Source organism: Hemitrygon akajei, chromosome 2 (assembly GCF_048418815.1).
Source record: "Hemitrygon akajei chromosome 2, sHemAka1.3, whole genome shotgun sequence".
NCBI lineage: Eukaryota > Metazoa > Chordata > Chondrichthyes > Myliobatiformes > Dasyatidae > Hemitrygon > Hemitrygon akajei.
In genome coordinates this window covers 20,805,779-20,827,808 of record NC_133125.1, presented here as the reverse complement: position 1 = coordinate 20,827,808, position 22,030 = coordinate 20,805,779, and the positions used below count along the sequence as shown (strand labels likewise).

Genomic DNA, 22,030 nt, shown 5'->3' with positions numbered 1-22,030 from the left:
TGGACTCTTGACTTCACAGTCTACCTCTTTAAGGTCTTGCAAATTATTGTCTTTCTTTCTCAGTACTTTCTCTGTAGCTGTAGTACTTTCTGTTGCATTCTATTATTTTACCGTATACTACCTCAATGTACTGTTGAAATGAAATGATCTGCTTGGACGGTGTGCGAGACAGGTTTTTCACTGTACCTGAGTCTATGTGGCAATAATTACTAATTTATCAGAAAATCTGCAATTATCTCTGCTGACAGCTCTTTCAAAACTATAGGATAATGTAGATCCCCTGGTTCTGGGGATTTATCATTTGGCTTATTACTTTATCCAGTGGTACTTCTGCACTAATACAGTGGATTCCAGTTAAGACCATAAGATATAGGAGCAGAAATAGGTCATTGGGTCTATCGAGTCTGCTCTGCCATTTCATCATGGCTGATCCAATTTTCCTCTCAGCCCCAATCTCCTGCCTTCTTTCCGTATCCCTTCATGCCCTGACCAGTCAAGAATCTAACAGCCTCTGCTTTAAAGACTTGGTCTTTACAGCTGCTTGTGGCAACAAATTCCACAGATTCACCACACTATGGCTAAAGAAATTCCTCCTCATCTCCATTCTAAAAAGACACCTCTCTATTCTGAGGCCTTGTCCTCTGGTCTTAGACTCTCCCACCATAGGAAATATCCTCTCTGCATCCACTCTATCAAAGCTTTTCACCATTTGGTAGGTTTCAATGAAGTCACCCCTCGTTCTGATGAATTCCAGTGAATACAGGGCCAGAGCCATCAAATGCTCTTCATATGACAAGCCATTCAATCCTGGAATCATTTCGTGAACTCCCTTTGAACCTCTCCAGTTTCAGCACATCCTTTCGAAGATAAGGGGCCCAAAATTGCTCATAATAATCCAAATGAGGTCTCTCCCGTGCTTTATAAAGTCTCAGCATTACATCCTTGCTTTTATGTTCTGGTCCTCTTGAAATGAAAGTTAACATTAAATTTGCCTCCTCGCCATGACTCAACCTCCCTGCACAAAGATTCCCAAGTCCCTTTGCACCTCAGATTTTTGTATTTTCTCTCCATTTAGAAAATAGTCAACCCTTTCATTTTTTCTAGCATAGTGCATGACCATACACTTCCCGACACTGTATTCCATCTGCAGTTTATCTGCCCTTTCTCCTAATCTGTCCAAGTTCTTCTGTAGCCTCTCTACTTCCTCAAAACTGCCTGCCCCTCCACCTTTCTTCATATTGTCTGCAAACTTTGCAACAAAACCAACAATTCCATCATTCCAAATCTTTGACATATAACATAAAAAGAGTAGGTCCCAACACAGACCCCTGTGGAACACTACTAGTCACTGGCAGCCAGCCAGAAAAGGCTCCCAGTATTCCCTTTCTTTGCCTCCTGTCAATCAGTGACTGCTTTATTCATGCTAGAATCTTTCCTGTAACAGCAGAGGCTCATAGCTTGTTAAACAGCCTCATGTGCGGCACCTTGTCAAAGGCCTTCTGAAAATCCAAGTACACAACATCAACCGTTCTCCTTTGTCTAACCTGCTTGTTATATTGGGACACATTGAGACCAGTACATTTTGGCCTAACTAAGTGGCCAAATTTCATGGAAATAGTTAAAAAGGTGTAAAAAAAAAGACCAACTACTGTTTAACTGTGTAACAAATAGTGTATTTAAGTGAAATAAAGATCAAATTAAACATTACCAATACTACTACAGTACTATAAAACAGTATTGGTTCTGAGTAGTTATTGACAGGATTCATCCAGTGTACGCTGCCGTGTTCTTGTGATTGACTGTAAATGAACAATATTAGCACAGATGGCTTGGGTAATTTTTTCAGCTAGTGTCAAATCTTTTTGTGACATCTTGGCAAGAGTCAAGTTTTCAAAAGTAGAAAATATTAAACAAAGTGATCAAAAATCACTGCTTCTTGAATCAGCGTCCAATCGGCCCAAATGGGTGACATAACAGAAGCATATGCACCTCATGCTACTTAAGAGCTGTTTGTTCTAAGCATGGGTCATCAACCACACAAGTGCAAGTGACTGATGCTAGTTAGAAACTGTTTGACAATAGTCTTTTGTACCAATGAAGCAGCAAACAAACAAAGGGAATCCTGGCTATTTTCTCAATTAGCTTTTGTTCTTTAAGAGTTGTCCCCAATAAGCTGCTGTCCTGATTAACTGATGGCCCAATTAACCAGAATCCACTTACTCTGCTTCTTTATCTGCACTGTATCCTAGCCAAGTATCTCCACCAGAAGGACCACAACAATTTACCACCATCTAGTCAAGGGGAATTAAAAAAAGCATGTTGATACTGGTCTTGCCAGTAACATCCACATTCTTTTAAGACAATTTTTTAAAAGGCATAAATAGAACAAGAATAGTGGCAAAGTCAGATGTGAAAGATAAGGATTATTTTTGTTTGTCACATGTGTATTGAAACATACAGCAAAATGAGACATTCCTGTCATAGTTCGCGACGTGCTGTGGGCAGCTCACAAGTGTCATCATACTTCCAATATAGCGTGCGCACAACTCATTAAACCTAATCGTACATTTTCAGAACGTGGGAGGAAACTCATGCAGTTACAGGGAGAACATACAAACTCCTTACAAATAGCATGAGAATTGAACCCCGACCAGTGTTTAACAATGGTGTGAAGTTATGGCTCAAGTACAGAGAGAGAGACACACAAAAATGCAAGAACAGTTCACTGACTTTTAATAAGAACTATGCAGAATTAAAGGAAAAGCAATAAATGCTAGGCCACCAGGGCCATTAACTAAAACCCTTAAACTGAAAGCTAATGCCGACACTGTGGCTTGGAAGCGGTAACTTAACACTAAATAAATACCACTCCAGCATCAATTTAAATGGTCGTCTTCTTTCCCGGAACAAGGACAAAAGTAAGCAGGGAGAATTAATGTTGCTGTACTTTTGGTCAAGACTCAACGAGAGTGAAATGAGAAGAAGGGAGTTAAATGCCGTCACAATGAAACACTAATTAGAACATGATTAGAACATAGAATTGATCTGGATTTGGGATACAGGGGCCAAATGGCCCAGATAGCCATAACTTTAAACTGCCGTGTTCCAATAATCAGCTACTAGGAAAAGATCACTTTTTTAATGTAATCGTCACAAGCATGATTATTGACCCTGTTCCGCAGCCTGCCTGCAAGGGTGCTTAGGTCCTGTGACGGAGTCCATGGTTGTGACAGGAATCGCTGGGCTTTAAAGCAATTGCACTCACCACTAAACAATGGTGCCGCCGCACTGATACTGATCTAACCAATAATGCTGGTATAAAATAATACCAATATTCTTAAAAATATAGCAAACATCTATACATTGAAAGTAGGAAATAAACATTCACTACAACCAAAGTAAGAATGAGCTTGGTGTTTGTTTTTTTCATTTGTTTGGCTATTAGAACTGAAGTCTATATTGTTAGAAGAGTGAAGTTCAAAGTAAGTTTGTTGTCAAAGTACATATATGTCGCCATATACAATCCAAAGACTCATTTTCTTGTGGGCATACTAAATAAATCTGTAACAGCATATTAACCATAATGGAATCAATGAAAGGCCACACCAACATGGGCATTCAACTAGTGTTCAAAAGACGAAAAAACTGTGCAAATACGAAAGGAATGAAATGATAATGTAAATAAATAAGCAATAAATATGGAGACCCTGAGATGAAGTGTCCTTGAAAGTGAGTCCATTGGTTGAGAGAACATTTCGATGATGGGGCAAGTGAAGTTGAGTGAAGTAGTCTTCTTTGGTTCAAGAACCTGATGGTTGAGGGATAAGATGTAGCTGAACTTGATCAGCAGGGGTCAAGTATCTGCTGCTTTACTTCTTAACCCAATTGAATTTGTTGAAGTAATAACAAAGGAAGATATAAAAGGATATATTTAAACTATATTTACATTTTCAAAACAACCCCATTATAATATTGCAGACAGACCCATTGTTAAGGTCGGGAATTAGGGAACAGGATTACATACCAAACCAATTCTGAAAAGATGAACAGACAAGGTAGTTAAAGAAATGAGCAACTCTGATTGGCAAAATGTTGACTGTTGGTCACCTTACATAGAATTGATCTGGATTTGGGATACAGGGGCCAAATGGCCCATGGTACCTCTTCCTTTTGTGCATGGAAGAGCTTGAAACTCAGATAGCCATAACTTTAAACTGCCGTGTTCCAATAATCAGCTACAAGGAAAAGATCACTTTTTTAATGTAAACACTGTCTTGCAATGTCAAATATGTCATTATCTATTTTCAATGTTTTTAGTGAATTTTGAAGAGTAAGCAGTTTTGTTAATGGAAAGAATGCTATCTTTACAGCATGCAGACACTAACACTACCACAGATTAGGTATAGAGAAGTAAAATCATGTTATGTCTAGCAATGTGCCTTTTCTGCAGAGATGCCGAATTCATTGCACCATATTATGCATGTTATCGTCACAAGTTTTCATGAGTAAATGGAAGTCCAATTTTGTGGTCTGTTTTGTGTTCACTCATTTTATCTAGTGGTCTTTCTCCTCACACAGTTACAGAGAAATGAGAAGCCTTCGTTCTTCATCAGGCATTCAGGGTAAACACACATTAACTGGGCCACTCTAAGTCTTTTGAAAATCTTTTAAAATCATAAATATCGGTCTAGTGTTTGGTACTAATTGACAACTGGAACTTTATCCAGTATATCTGTGACATATTTGAACTGTTACCTTGTATACAGTTATCTGACAGTAAATTCAGAGGTAAATCCACTTAAGATGGGAGAAGGGGCAGCTGATCTAATTTGAATTGATGAGTTGGACTAAGTTAAATGTCATTTGTCATCTTTGCCAATCTTAGATTGTGAGAGGAAGTGTGAGAACTGAGAATGATTCACCTCCAGATCTGCATTACATATGGAAAAACAGAAAAATTATAGCACAGAGAGAGGCCATTGAGTTTATATTGTCTGTATGCAACAATAATCCACTAATCCCACTTGCCTACCTTCTCCTAATGGCCCTGCAAACTCTTCCCTTTCTTATCCAGCTGGAGCTCGCTCTGCCACAATTGAATGTGTCCTTGCTATTGTCCCTGGCAGTGCCTTCCAGACCCTAATCACAATGAGTAATAAAGATCTCTGTTACATTACTTCAGGTTTTCTTCCCCCTAATCTATCTCCTTTATTCTTCATCCTTTAAATGGTATTCTGTTGTTACGCAAAGATAAATTTGCATTGATCTTCTCAGCAGCCACATAACGGAGTACATATATTCATCCATTTCAGGACTCTGTTTTCTTATTTGGGCTTTTTATACATCAAATATTTTGACATAAGATAAGTGAAGAAAATAAAAATCCCGCAATTACATATAAGAATGCTCTTCAGTTGTCTGATTTGGATAATTCTTGTACTGCCACTGAAGATGGGAGTGGGAGGGAAGGGGTTGGTGAGGTTGTGGGCTGGGTGTGTTTTTTGTGTGTGATGTTCATCTTAATGTTTTACCAGTGATATTACATTTCCATTTTTCACAGCATGTATTTTGTATCCAATTTCTTTCTAACAGTTAAGAAATTGAAATCTTGCATCTAATGAGTCACAGGTATTGATATGTTAAGCAGTTTCTTTTCTGAGTTCTCGGAACATCTTCATTTGCATCTTTAGAGGCTTGTATCCGTACCTACTGACATATTCTGAAGTATCTTTGCTCTTGATGTGATTTGTAGTTTGCCTTGAAGTTGCATTGTATCATTGTTCTATATCATGTATATAATTCAGCATTTCTGATCGGTTCAATCCATGATTTTTGTGTCCGTTCAACCTTGTGCATTTAGAAAAAAAAATTAAAAACATAATTCAGCTTCTTAAAAATAAATGAGTTAAAATTACCCCAAGCCAGTAGTGAGAGAGCTGCCCATTTTATAGGTTTTCTGATTTTCATCTACATTTTATGATGGTCTAATTTCACTCCGAAGTACAAGCACAATTGAAAATTGAATTTGAAACACAAAGGAACTTAAAAATTGATTATACAATTGTTTAAAATCGACATTGAAACCCTCAGTTTTGATCCATCTGTGCTTTCTGAATATCAGTCGCTTTCTGTTTGAACGTCCTCGAACGTGAAGATACGCTTAATCCCAATCAATAGATTCTCTTTCTTTGCTCCCTACAGCACCACCTCCTGATTTTTGATCCATGTGGGCCCTTCACCTTCTCACCTATGCTATGTCCCTCAGTTACAGCATTAACTGGTGTATTGATATGGCAACTTGTCTTTCCTGTCTATGTTCTGCTGTCCCATCATCAGTCTGCTTCAGTCTCACATCATTTTTTAATGAGTAGCAAATACTTTACACCATAAATCAGGAAGAGTACATTTGCAAGGAGCTCTGCCGCAAGAAAGAAGCATCCATCATCGGTGACACCTCCCCCTCCACCCCCACCCCCACCCCCCCATCCTGGCCAGCCTCTCTTCTTGTTGCTACCATAGGGAAGGAGGTATGGGAGCCTTGGGTCCCACACCACCAGGTTCAGGAACAGTTATTACCTTTCAACCATCAGTCTCCTGAACCATTGTGGATAACATCACTCACCTCAATACTGATACTACAAACTACAGACTCACTTTCAAGGACTCTACATATTTTTAAATATATTTGCACAATTTGTCTTCTTTTGAGAAATTGGTTGTTAATCAGTTTCAATGTATAGTTTTTCATAAATTCTATTGTTTTACTTTATTTTCCTATAAATGCCCTCAAGAAAATAAATTTGAAGGTAGTAATATGATGATATATACATACTTTGATAATAAACTTAGTTGACTTTGACCAGTGTTATGTTTCATTTGGACCATCTTTGATCAGATCTGATTAGGAGTACATTGTTTTGCTTGGGGCACCGTGACTCGGGGAGGATTTGTTCGCCTTGGAGGGAACATGAGATAGATTCATCAAAGCGATGCCAGATCTTAAAATGATCATGACAGGACAGGCTACCTAAACTTGGCTTCTATTTCCTGGAGCTCAGATTGTTCAGAGGTACTCTGATTAATATATTTGAAATGATAAATAGGTACAGACAAGTTAATTCTTCTAATGGGAAAATGGTTAATTCTTCTTCTGGAGCAAGTAACTCAGGCATGATTTTAACATCAGAGAAGGCTGTTCAAACAAGGATTGGGAAACATATTGACGTTATAGAGGCTGGTGCACTTGAAGTGTTCAAGACTTAGAATGATAGATTGTTCAGTAACAATTCAAAGGATATGAATCACAGTTGAGGCACACATCACACTTAATATAACTGACTGTTAGATCAGACTTAATGGGTTAAATTGTCTACTCCTGTTTCTAAGGCCTAAGTCATTTTGCCATCAAACCTTACAATTAACTCTGAGCTTCACAGCTGATTAGTCAGTTTTCTTGGCCACTCTGTCAGTGTGAGCCATACCAAACTTTTGTTCCATTTGACTCTGCTTTGACCCCCACATTCCATTGAACAGTACAACTACGTATGTACTTTGTTGTCTCTAGATCCTTTATCATTGAAATAGTTATCCACATTTTTGTCGTCTCTAACAATTACTTACACACCAACTATGTTAGTCTTCTATTTTGCAGCTTCCAGAAATTCCAGCTTACCTCACAGTTCCTCACACAGATGCAACAGCACCTTAAACTCCAATTTAGTCTGAGTTCATCATTCCTTTTAAATGCCTTTGTGGCATTGTTTCTCCCTGTCCATGTTCCTCCATTGCTGTAGCCTTAGCCCCTCTAATTCTGAATGTTAAATATCAGCTTTCTTTTGCCCTATCTTGGGTGTTAAAGAATTTGGGTGCTATTTCTGAAGCAGTCTAAAATAGATGAGTAAATCCACCTTTTTGTCTTGTTTTGATTCAGACTTTATAATCTTCCCTATCAATGTCATTTTTCTCCTTGTAATTACCTCTATTGTGAAGCACCTTACTCATTATTATTGTTAGATTTCTGTGGGCTGTTGACACCTGATCTCAATGCAGACACATCCAAGCTGCTTCACTTGCTCCTATGTCAAACCTTGTGTCTGTTCTCGAAACTGCCTCAAGTGCTCTCCACTCTGATTTGTGTTTGAGTAACTGGACATAATATATTTAAGCTGCAGTCCCATCATTAGCATAATTACTGCCATATTTCCATGTGATAGAGAAGAATTTTACCTCAAGCCATCAAGTCTGTGCTGGCTGACATAACAATCACATTCCAATACAAACGACTGCAGTGTGGTCATCAGCCCTCAACTTGTGGACTTCCGATCAACAGCTGGGTTTCCATCTTTGGTCTTGATCCCTGGACTAGGCTGATGACGGCCCTGAACCAACTCATGGGCCCTCATGCCTCCTGCTTGTACAGACATCTGATCTTGAGGCCCACTGAATTGGTACAACCTGAATCTATGGATGTCCTTTGTCACCCATCCACGTCACTGGCCTTCAAGCATGAGTGGGGACCCAGACTGCGGATGTCCTTGTCATGACCAGTTCTACAATCTCTTGCATATATGCCACTTTGCTCCCACCTTTGTGGGCCTCTTGCATTTTGTCTGTAATGTGTGATTCTGTGAGTGAGACTGTGTCAGAGTTAGTAAAGGTAGTAAAGGTGTAAAGCCATTTGGTCTGGGATTTGGAGAATGATTTAAGAGCACCTTTAAACAGGCTTGATTTAAAATATATTATCATATATTACAGGTATGAGCCCATTCAGTTCAGGCAAATCCATATGTGGTATAATTTTGTCAAAGTTTAATTTTTAAAATGTTAAGAACTCTGCTTTAGTGACATTAGTAAAACTATTTTAGACTTTGTAAATTGAGTTGTTAAAATGGATTAATTATAGTGAACAATTAATTGTTTGGTATGATCGGGGTATAGGGTACAAATTATGCATCAACATTAATAATTGTAAATTATTTAAAATACTGTAAATAGGTTGATGACTTGACTATAAATTATACCTTAATATGCAAGCAAATACTTAATGTCATAAAAAAATGCATGGGTAACTGTTGAATTGTCTAAAACCCAGTGCTCAAGCCTAAGTCATTGGACAACTTCACTACTGTCTAGAATTCAGACAACTCCTATTCTAAAGATGTAAGTGTGAAGGAACAGAGAAATCTTGGGGTTCACATACTTTGATCTTTCATTGTTGTGTCACAGGTTAATAAGATTGTTAAGAAAGCATATGGTGTGTTGGCTTTCATTCGTGGGGGGAATTGAGTTCCAGAGTCATGAGTTAGTGTTAGACCATAAGACACAGGAGCAGAATTAGGTCACTCGTCCCATTGAGTCTGCTCTGTCACTCCATCATGGCTGATTTACTATCCCTCTGAACCCCATTCTCTTGCCTTCTCCCCATAACCTTTGACAACCTGACTAATCAAGGACCTCTGTTTTAAATATACTCAATGGCTCGGAATTGACATCTGTTTGTGGCGAACAATTCCACAGATTCACCACCCTCTGGCTAAAGAAATTCCTCCTCATCTCTGTTCTAAATGGACATGCCTGTATTCTGATAGGCTTCAATGAGACCACCCCCTGCCCCCATTCTTCTAAACTCCAGTGATTACAGGCCCAGAGTTATGAAACGCTCCTCATATGTTAACCTTTACACTCCTGAAATCATTCTTGTGAACTTCCCCTGGCCCTCTCCAATGTCAGCACATCTTTTCTTAGATAAGAAGTCCAAAACTGTTCCGAATACTCCCAAGTGGTGTCTGATATGGCCTCAGCATCACATCTTTGCTTTTATAGTTTAGTCTTGTCGAAATGAATGCTTACATTGCATTTGTCTTCCTTATCACCAGCTCAACTTGTAAGTTAACCTCTCAGGAATCCTGCATAAGGACTCCCAGGTTCATTTACACCTCTGATTTTTGAATTTTCTCCCCATTTAAAAAATAGAATATGCTTTTATTCCTTCTACCAAAGTCCATGACGATTTATTTCCCATGGTAGTGGAGTCCAAGACAAGAGGGCATGACATTAAGATTGAAGAATGCCCATTTAGAACAGAGATGCAAAAGAAATTACTTTAGTCAGAAGGTGGTAAATCTGTGGAATATGTTGCCACGAGTAGCTGTGGAGACCAAGTCAATGGGTGCATTTAAGACAAAGATAGATAGGTTCTTGATTAGCCAGGGGAAATGGGAAGAAGACAGGGGAGTGGGGCTGACTGGAAGAATTGGATCAGCCCATGATTGAATGGCAGAGCAGCCTCGATGGGCAGAATGGCCTACTTCTGCTCCTATATCTTATGGTCTGAATGCATTTACCTACATTATATTCCATCTGCCACTTCTTTGCCTATTCTCCAAATCGGTCTAAGCCCTTCTACAGGCTCCCTGCTTCTTCAATAGTGTCTGCCCCTCCAGCTATTGTTATATCGTATGCAAATTTGACTACAAAGCCATCAATTCCACCATCCAAATTGTTGACATATAATGTGAAAAGAAGCGCTTCCACTACCGACCCCTGCGGAACACCACTAGTCACCAGCAGTCAACCGGAATAGACTTAATTTATTCCCACACTTTGCTTCCTGCCACTCAGCAAATCTTCAATCCTTGCTAGTATTTTTCCTGTAATACTTGAGCAATCTAGGGCTTTTCTCTTTGGATCGAAGAAGGATAAGAGATGACTTGATAGAGATATACTAGATGATAAGAGGCATAGATAGAGTGAATAGCAAGATACTGTTTTTTTTTCCTGGAACAGAAAAACCTTATATCAGGGAGCATAATGTTAAGGTGATTGGAGGGATGTCTTCGCACAGAAAGTAGTGGGGTGGAACACCCTGCCAGGGATGGTGGTAGAGGCAGATACATTATGGACATTTAAGAAAGTCTTAAATAGGCACATGGATGATTGAAAAATAGAGGTTTCAAAAGGAGGGAAAGGTTTGGTTGATCTTAGTGTAGGTTAAAAGGTCAGCCCAACATTGTGGGCCGAAGGGCCTGTACTGCACTGTAATGTTCTATGTTGTAAGTGCTCCAATCCCACATTAAATTCTGCTGATGTGAATTCAGTGAATAACTACATGACAGAAGTAAAAATGGACAATAAGCTGTGATTTTCAATATCTTGCAAAATTCTTATTAATTTGAAAGTCGCAACAAGCTTCTCGTCACTGAAATTTAAGTTTTCTCTGTTTGGCTGCATGGAATTAATGAACTGTTTAAGCTGCTTTTGTCCCTCCTTACAGGCTTGTCAGAATTGTAAATTTTTATCACATTGGTTGAAATAGCAAGGTGACATTGAGCAGAGTTGCAGCAGAGATATGAGTTTTAATGCTCACATGTTTCAAGAGTTAATCAACCAGTGACCCCAGAGGAAAACATGCACGTGCAAATATTTGATGTGGGTAAGAGCAGATTGGGATTTTTTCTTTCACTAAAGTAGTTCCAAATCGTCAGTGTCTGGCTTATAACTGAGGAGTGATCACCTGGAAGACGTTCATCGTGATCATCTCTTTCAAGCTACCATTACCTGCACATCAGTGTAACAGCAAAAGTAGAAGTAAAACATCAGAGAAAAGCAATTCTTTTAATATTTTTCTCTCTCCAAATCTGTTTTCAAGGTGAATGAAGATACGGTAGAACGACTAGTTCAAGAATACCCACATATCACCTTTAGCACGGTAATGCAAGACTGCAAGCGGACACTGGAACGAGCCTATCAGATGGGATGGATTCCTAATACATCAACAGCATCATAATGCTGTTAAAAATTTTGTGTAAACTTATTATGTGGTTACTATAAGTCTCAAATTCTTAAATACAGTAAAGGGTGATTGCAAGAGACTGTCACTAATAATGAACTGTATTGAACAAAAACTGATAACCACAAAAAGACAATACATTGCCATTTTCTGTTCCTGTTTTGACAATCTTTAGCATTTGAAGATTGAAATTGTGGATTTTTAGCTATCCATGGAAGGAGTTTATTTTTAAAGATAAGTAATAATTAGGAGCAGGTATTGTTTCTAGCTCCAGTGGTTTTATTTTATGAATTATTTGATGCCTATTGTCTTTTTGTCCTTGAAACAGCTGTAATCAAATCTATTGAAGTATATATGCAGCGAGTTCAAAGTAATGTCTCTTCTACAACATCCTTTCTGCTCATTGCTACATCTGAGCCCCAAATGGATATAATGGGAATTTTCAAATATGACAATAATCTGCTAATTTCATCTGGTTATGGTCTTGTTTAACAATTCCTCCCTTAGTTCATCTTGGTTAAGATTACATCTCATTTATTAAGAAGCTTGGTTAAAATCTGAATTCCATTTTATTAAGCTTCCTTCATCCTTGAAATAATCAATTACTACTGATGTAAAAGAACAGCAATGATTTCACTCTAGGCAGAAGAACCAATGGAGTATTTTCCCCCTAAATCCAGACTTAACTACAGCAAGCAGGTACAATAATGTTTGATGTATTTTGTTACTGTTTTTCTGTTCTATTTCATCTTTACAGTTGATCAGACTAGCCTATGTAGGACATAATTTTTATAACACAAAAATTTAAATAAAACTAATTTTTGTCAGTTGTAAATATCATGCCTGAACACTTTATTGATTAATATGAGAAAATGTCCTGAAAAGTAATAATTAAAAGTGAAAAAACAACATATATTACTGTGTTATTTAAGACCTGGCATTAACTGAATATATCCAGTGGAAAAAGACTACATGTTGTGTTGCATCAGAAATTCAAAGAACGATAAGATATATTTTGTCCAACTTTAACCAAAGAGATCCAGAATATGGAATAAGTACACAATTCTGGTTTGCTTTGATTGATGATTAATTATCTTAACAGATTCTGAATTATTTTTTTTAATCAGATGTTAAGAGGTAGTATGCAGTGTGTAAATCTATGTTTGTTTAAATGTAAAATGTTCAATGGGCACATAAACAGTTTTACAGGAGAACATAGGAACCTAAAAAAGAATGTGTATATTAATGTATGTGTGTTTTAAATATATGCAATTGTTATGAAATTTAAATTGAACATACCAGTTTAGATGATCTGCTTCAAAGTTCTTAGTCTGAGCTAAAAGTGAGCAGGAGGTATCAGGGAGAAAGAAAAGACAGCTTAAGTGATGCTTGGTAAATGCAGCCTTTGAGAGTCCATACAGAAACTGAACAATTTAAGATACTGACAATAGCTGCATGGTGTATCTAAATGGAAGTCTGTTTGAGTCATGCCTCAGATCCTCAGCATTCATGCAAAATACATTTGTCAATTTTTGATTAGATCGATTTTCTCAGGTCTTGCAGTGTTGTTATTTCTGTAAGATTCAGCTATTTCCTAGTATTGTATCTTTCTATTTCTTTCTTTACACATATCTGAGAGTTTTGGAGTTCACAGTTAATGTGCATGATTTAATGTGTGGATTGTACCAACAAGAAGTATTTTCTATGGAAGAAGTTTTAACATTGGCTAACGTTTTGCCTAGATTACACAGCAATTGACTTTACATATATTCAGTCCCATTGGCAAAGGATTCTGTTTCAGAGACAAGAATGTCAGGGAATCCTTTCTCATCAGATACTGTCTAGCATCCTTCCATTGTGAACTGTTATACAGTAAAATAGCCTAGCATTTGCATTAAACTTTTTTACTTGTAGGGAATCTCACTAGGAAGGTTGTCCTCAGTGTACTGCTGTTCCTGTTCTTCCCGGTTGAGTGAGAGGCCTCACGCATCATCAAATAATCAACTCATTTTGTTGGTAGGAAAATGGGACTGATGGCAGTTTGGAGACACCTGGACCTACTAAAATCTCTCACAAAAAAATCTTAAAGCCATTGGGCTCAACTATTACTCCTACAAGCATACCTTCACTCTTGTCCATCCATCACATGTTTTAAACACATATTATCTTTCTTCTCACGCACCAAGCATCCTTCTAAAAACATCTAACCTACTTATTTCATCTACTTCCTGGCTTAGCTTATTCGCATCCTACAAATTATGTGATCAGCAAATATCTCCTTGTACCCCTGTAGGTTTATTGGTAACTATCTTGTACTTATGGTCCCATATTTGCTTTTCCCCACTTAGAAACATTATTTCCATCTTACCTGCCCAATTCACTCATAATTTTAAAGAGCTTAAATTCTAATTGAAATAAAATTAGAAAAATAAACAGATCAGGTAGTATCTGTGGAGAAAAAAGCAGAGATCTCATTCATAATGATCTTCCATCATCATCGTTATGTGCTATGTCGTATGACATGGCTGATCATAGTCTTAGACCATGATTGTTCTTGGCAAATTTTTCTACAAAAGTGGTTTGCCGTTGCCTTCTTCTGGGCAGTGTCTTTTACAAGACAGATGACCCCAGCTATTATCAATATGCTTCACAGATTGTCTGCCTGGCATCAGTGATTGCATAACCAGGACTTGTGATATGCACCAGCTGCTCATATGACCATCCACCACCTGCTCCCATTGGCTTCATGTGACCCTGATTGGAGGGCCAAGCAGTTGCTCACCTTGCCCAAGGGTGACCTGCAGGCTAGTGGAGGTAGGGACGTAGCTCCACCTCATCACACATCAGTACTAGAAATTGTAAAAAAAAGTTTCAAGATGTAGAGAAGCAGTGGAGGGTTAGAGAAGAAAAGACTTAATGACATGACGCAATGACATATTCATTGAGAGACTCAATGACACAAGATGTGGTAATACTGGTTGCCAGAAGTTAGTGAAGGGTTTTAAAATCAGGAGTGATCTACATAGGGATCTAGAGGTTTTTAGCACAGAGAGTGAAGTATGTGAGTAGGGAGAGAGAGCAAAGGAAACATGGAGGCATGAAATACAAATCACTGCAGATGCTGGAAATCTGAAATGAAACTTCTTGAAAAAATATCCAAGTGATCAACAGAACAGCTGTAGAGAGAGGAGGGAAGTAAACATATTTTAAGCATATAGAACTGACCAAATATGTATGATGCAACTGGAAGTGCAAATATCTGAATTTGTTGAATTGTAAGGTGAATCTTGAGGAGTGTATGGTGTCTAGTTGCAAAATGAGATGCTGTTCCATTGTGCTTTGCTCAAATAATGTAGGAGGAAAAAGGCAAAGTTTTGGAAGTGGATTCAAGAATGTAAATTAGAGTCAATTAGAGTGGCTCATGCAGATGGAGTTGGTGTTCTGCAAGGTGGTCACCCAATTTATGCTGGGTTTCCCCAATCAAGTTAGATTGGGTGACCACCTTGTAGAATACACTATTTTGTCTGCAAGAGTCACTCCAGGCTTCCAACGGACCCTCATTTCCATTCTTGAATCCATTTCCACTTTCACCACTCTGTCTTTGACCTCCTACATTGTATCAGCAAAGCACAATGGGAGAGCATCTCATCTTGTAACTTGGCACCATACAGTCCTCAGGATTTGAGGAGAAATCACATTGTAACAACTAAATATAATATCCTAAATTGAAAGAGGCAAAGACAATCAATACTTCACTTGGAATTAGTGTTGGATCCCAAATGGTGGAAGAGGTCCACAAACTGGGGACTCAAGCATTTGTTCTACGCATAATAGAGATTGATTTTGCTGAACATTTCTGTTAAGCACACAAAGGTGGCCCTGAGCTTCCAGCTGCTTGTCATTTTAAATCATTCCACTCCCACTGTGAATTTTCTATTTTTGCCCTCAATCATTGCTCTAACAAGACCCAATATAAGCTCAAAAACAATATTTCATTTTTGGATTAGACACATTACAGTTCTCAGAACTCATGACTGAATCAACAATTTCAATGAGCAGTATTTCAGATGTGTATCAGAATTGGCTGTTCTGACATCAGGTCACCATTGTGTAACCTTTACTCCATTTTGTCTCTCCAAAGATGCTGCCAGACCAGCTGAGTACTTCCAGCATTCTCTTTTATTTCAATTTTCCAGCCACTTAAGCTCTGTATTTTACATTTCCTTGTTCTCTTTTCTCTCATTCATCTCCACACAGATCATCTGTGATCAATAGGAAAGCACCAGCTTCTTTCAGCACCACATCCTTTTGTAGAAATTCCTTTTGTTAGCTCCACCCCACCCTCTTTTTCTTCAAATTAAAATGTGTTTGATTTCTAACTTTTTCTCCTTATGATAAAAATTTAATTCTATTTTTTTAACATATACGCTGCCTGCTGTAAGAATTTTAATGATTTTCTGGCTTTACTTCATATTTTTGCAGACCTCTATAGTCGCCACTTTCTTTAATCTTTCCCTGTATGTACAATTTCTTGGTTTTGTGAGACTGCAACCATTCAACCAGTGAGCTTTTAACCTTGGGTTGATTGGCTCAGGTCACACTGAAATACCAACAGTATAGGAAATAAGTGGCCTTCTCCTATAGCTGAAGTAACCAGAGCTCAGGGGAAACAATGACAATAATTAACGGATCTCTGTGAGGCAGTATATATGTAAGTCCATAAGATCGAAAGTGTAGAAAGCTCTCGTCTCTCACACACACACACACACACACACACACACTTGAATGCACATGCGCGCGCACACACACGCACACACACACACACATATTCTCAATACCTTTTGTGAGTTTGAAAATGCCATATTGCATACATTATTTGAATAGTAATAAAACAAATTCCAGTTTCTGAACAATTCTGTAGATAACCTTAAATCTGCATATTTCAAAGGGTGTAAAAAGAAGTGTGGTTAAAGAAAAATGTATGTTGAAAAGAAACATCCATTTAAACATTCAAAGTGGTTATGCTTGCAGAGAAAATACTCTACGTGCATTTTCTGCTGTCCTCTCAGAAATTACAAATCTGTGAGTGCTGAAAAGGTACAGTTTTTTTATTATGGTTTGTGTTATTATTTCTTCTGCCACTGTATTACTTCTGTTGACATTTGCAGGGTTATGGTTGTGTCTTGAATAAAAAGGGAAACTGATAAAGAGCTTTTCCCTAATCTTCAACACACATACACAATATCCAAGTGATTCAATAGAAATCACTATGTTGCATGGATAATAGATATCGCTTATTGAGACACTTAATTTAGTTTATGAGAAATTTTATTCACATCCAAATTGTTTTAACTATGCCTTCAGCAGGATTTGAAACTAGAAGGATTTCCTATCCAATTAGTGGGATATCTGAACCAGGTTCCCAAAGATGAAGTATTATTCTGCATTTTATTTAAAAGAAAAATACTGCTTAAGTATCCGGTTTGGAATGAGATTGAGAATTACAATGATGAGTATTGTCAATGAAGATTAATGGGATGAGTCCTGTGACAACTGAATGCCCTGACAACTGGATGAGAATAATTAATGTAGAGTGCAATGGCACATACTCCAAACTTTCATTTAGCTTATTCTTTTTAGGGAAGGGAAAATTTACAAATTGTAATTCACGGGGCTAATAAGGTTCGGTATTATTTATAATGGAATCTGTTGTACTTGGTTGATTAGCCATCTCACATTTTATTTCATGTTTGCTTTGGTTCTTGGAAAAAGCTGAATTTCCAAATGACTTTGGGACATTTTCTTATATTTGGATTTTTTCCTATAGTTTATAAATTTGATTTATTTTGCTAGAGAGATGGCCAATGAATATAAACTATATCTTGTAAATTCAGATGAGAAAAGAAATGTTGCTAATTACTTATCAATTTGTAACATGAGAACTGTCCAATAAATAGCATTTCCAAAAACATCTTCTGTACAATATTATTTCAGTTTGTCTATTCACATATTTATTTCACTTAATAAGCATGGGGCCGTAATCATCAGATTTGCTGACGTTTTCTGTATCAAAAATGTGTGTTATTAGGGGTAATCTTTGGATCTCCTATTCATCCAAGTACTTGCATTTATAGAGTACCTGCAATAAGTTCAGTCTTAGAAGAGTTTGTGGAATCCAGTGAAGTAGTTTGCAGCATATTAACTGTATTATTGCAGACAGCAACCAAAATTGGGCTCAATAAACTTCTGAAAACAGCTGAGTATAATGGAAAGATCATCTGTTATGGTGATGTTGTTGAGGGGTAAGTATTGGCGAAAACATTTTTTGAAACTGTGCCTTAGGTGGGAGAGTGGAAGGAGTACAAGCTAGAAGGTGATAAGTGTAGCCAGGTGGGTGGGGATGAAGGTGATAGGTGAAAAAGGTGAAGGGCTGGAGGAGAAGAAATCTGATAGGAGAGAAGAGTGGACCATGAAAGAAAAGGAAGGAGGAGAGGCACCACGGGGAGGTGATAGACAGATGAGGAGAAGAGACGAGGTAAGAGTGGAGCCAAAGTGGGTAATGAAAGATGGGAGGAGAGGGGAAAATACTGTAAGTTAGAGAAATCAATGTGCAGACCACCAGGTTGGGGGCTAACCAATTTGGAGGCTCCTGCAAATTTAGAGTGACCTCATTTTAGCAGTAGAGGAGGTCATGGATCAACATGTTGGAATGGGAATGGGGGTTGGAATTAAAATGTTTGGCCATGGGGAAATCCTACTTCTTGTAGACGGAGTGAAAGTGCTCAACAAAGCAGTCTATCTTGGGCCTCGCCAATGTAGAGGAGGCCGTATCAAGAACATTAGACAACCTCAACAAATGGTATGAAAAAGAGCTGAAGATGCAAGAACCTGAAATCAAAACGGACAATATGGAAACAGCAGGTTAAGCAGCATCTGTAGAAAGATAATTGGTAGATGTTTCAAGTTGATCTGAAACGTGAACTCTGCTCGTCTTTCAACAGATGCTGCCTAACCTGCTGAGTGTTTTCAACAGTTTAATGTTTTTTTTAGATCTGCAGGGATCAGTGCTGGGGCCTCAGCCATTCACAGTACATATCAATGATCTGGATGAGGAATTGGAGTGTAATGTTTCTAAGTTCGCCAATGATAAGAAATGGACTGAGGATGCAAAGAAGCTTCAGGGCAAGTACAGTATATGACAGAAGCAGTTTAATGTCGATAAATGTGAAATTTTCCACATAGGTAGGGGAGAAAAAGGAAAGGTAAGCATTATTCATGATGATTGATTTGGCGATACGGCTATTCAATTGGACCTGGGTATCCAAGTTACTGAAAGTAAGCTTGGAACTACAGCAAGTAGTTAGGAAGGCAAATGATACATTGTTTTTCATAGCCAGAAGAACATTATTGCCATGATACTGGACCATGGTAACACCACACTTGAAGTACTAAGAGTACTGATGAAGGGTCTTGGCCCAAAGTGTTGACTGTTTACTCTTTTCCATAGATGCTGCCTAGCCTACTGAGTTCCTCCAGCATTTTGTGTGTGTTGCTTGAACTACTAAGTGTAAATTTGATCTCCTTACCTAATAAAAGATATACTTGCCTTTGAAACAGAGCAGCAGAAGCTCTACAACTGATTCATGGGTTGGCTGGACTGTTGTGTGAGGCAAGAATAGGTCAACCAGGCATGCTTTCAGGATGAGAGGAGATCATGTTGAAAAGTGCAAAATTCTAACACAGTACCAGAGAATATTTTCCTGACGGGCTGTCAAAGTCATAGGATATTGAGAAGATGCTTAGGACTGAGAAGAGGAGAAATCCCTCACTTGGGATGGTTACACTGTAAGATTTTCTGTCACAGATGGTAGAGGTCAAGTTATGGAATGTGTTTAAGGAGGAGGTGGATCAATCTCTGAACATGAAGCATCAATGGATGTTTGAAGAGGCCATGATTATGGTAGTGACCTGGGGGAATTTCAATGAAGTAGAAGGGCTGAAAGTCCTGCTCCTCCCCCATTTTCAGTGCTTCCATGTTTCCTTCCCTCCTGATTCAGGTACCAAAAATGATGATGGAAATTTTGCTAAGAACTGATCAGTGTTACAGGAATGAATGTGATGCAAGAAAATCCATCAGGCCAGAGCTGTGAGTCACTGATGGGCATCCTGTCCCACACGGTTCCTGTGAGTTTCCAAAAGAGAAGAAAAATGTGATCGGTTTGTGTTTCTGTGCAATATTTTGCATTTTTAGAGGTAATCGTTTTGGTTGTTTTGGTAGCCATGTAAGAAAATGGACCACTTCCAACCTTTAGGACAGCTTGCCATTTATATGCCTTGATGCTATAAACAATAATTTTTCTCTGTTGCCTGATCATGTGGCTCATTTGCGACCTTGCAATGCAATTAAACGTTTTGTGCTTCCCACACCAACCAGTTATGATCTGCCTGAATGAATTATACAACCAGTTTAATGACAATTTGTACGGTTAATGATATTACTTTGCATTTACCGTAAAAAAAAAAGCTGTTGAAATGTTCCAAGCTCATTGCTTAAAGGACAGAAATGGTCAGCAGAGAGAGCCAAGTCTATGGCCTAATGCAGTTCGGCTGCAATCATGCTTGTAGATGAAGGCTGAATGCATTAACTCACTGTGCACCTATACCTCTTGCTGCTCTGGATGCATTGGCTCGGTGACAGGGAGTGCATTGCAGTAAGATGCTACTCAAACTGAGGGACATGTCTTGTAGAAACCTCAGTTGTGCTGAAGGGTTGACGGGGCAACAGACATTTTGGGGAACGAAGGTATGCCAACCAGGATAACATACACATGCAATATGATTGAGGAACTCGGCAGGTCAGGCAGCATCTGTAGAAAGGAATAAACAATCAACGTTTCAGGCTGAGACCCTTCATCAGGACTGGAAACAAAAGGGGAAGAAGCCAGTAGTACATTCATATACTGGAAATCACACTAAACTTGAATCTTGAGAAGTCTCTTCGCTCAGGATGGTTACACTGCAAGATTTTCTACCACAGGAGAGAGTAGAGGTCAACGTACTGGATGTGTTTAAGGAGGAGGTGGATCAATCTCTGGACACAAGAAGCATCAAGGGATGTGATGCTTCCATAAAGGTGAGGAGCAGAGGAGTACAAAATGACAGCTAATAGGTGAGAGGGAAGGTGGGAACGTGGGTGAGAAAGTTGAAGAAGCTGGGAGTTGCTAGGTGGAAGAGGTGAAGTGCTGAATAGGAGAGGACAGCTGATTATGGGAGAAAGGGAAGGAGAAGAAGAACCAGAGGGAATTGATAGGCAGGTGAGGAGAAGGGGCAAGAGGTGAGCCAGAATGTGGAATGGAAAAATAGAGAAGGAGGAAGGGGGAGAAATTAACACTTGGAGAAATCAATGTCACTGGAAATAGGTTGGTGGCTGCCCTGATGGAATAATGAATTTGGCCTCATCGCAGCAGTAGAGGAGGCCGTGGACCATGTCCGAATGAGAATGAGAAGATGAATTGAAATGGATAGCCAGCTGTTAATCCTGCCAACCAGTCGCCAGGTTCAAGGCTAGTGCAGGGTGCTTGGAACAACCAGAGGTCTCAGCTCCCCTTAGTCCATTGCTGCAGTCAGCGAGGCATAGAGAGGGGATCTAGTGGTTGACACTAGATAAAGGATCAGGTTTGTGGTATGGCTTCACATGAGGTGTGTGACTGAAAAGGATAGGACCTGTGTTGTGAATTGGAAGGTTGGGGGTAAGGAGAATCAGGCCTGTACTTAGTCCATGCCAGGGTGGGAGAGCTCCTGGCTATTTTGTGGTGGGAGATGGAATGAGAGGGATTGGGCCTGTGTTTGGAGAGGTTGGGGCGGGTGGTAAGGATTGGCAGACATCCCACCTCTCCTGGAAGTTTTGGGAGTCTCCTGCATATTGATGGCGGCTCCCTGATGCCTGCAAATTATATACAATATCCCGGAAACCGATTTTTCCAGAGTGAGTGAGAGCAAGAGAGCGAGAGAGCGCACCATGGCAGTGTTCCAAAAAAAAAGAAAATATAAAACGTACTTCACCCTAGACTACATTAAAGTGTACTCCTGCCTAATAGGGGTCAAAAATAATGACAGTGTTGCTCGCTACACTGTTTGCAACAGTGACTTTTCTATTGCCCTTGGTGGGTTAAAATGTAAAAGACATGTTGAGGTGAGTTTAATAGGTGTTATTCGTTCATTAGCATAGCTAACGTTACTTAA

At 38.8% G+C, this 22,030-nt stretch overlaps 1 protein-coding gene across 1 annotated transcript in view; it reads left to right on the top strand.

Moving 5' to 3' along the window:
• Positions 1–17,759, top strand: part of fbxl17 (F-box and leucine-rich repeat protein 17) — a 684,991-nt gene extending 667,232 nt beyond the window's left edge. The window contains exon 10 of the mRNA XM_073068092.1: positions 11,648–17,759. Within this exon, the coding sequence (XP_072924193.1) occupies positions 11,648–11,785 (138 nt within the window). The 3' untranslated portion in view covers positions 11,786–17,759. The remainder of the gene's footprint in view (positions 1–11,647) is intronic.
• Positions 17,760–22,030: the final 4,271 nt, after the last annotated feature.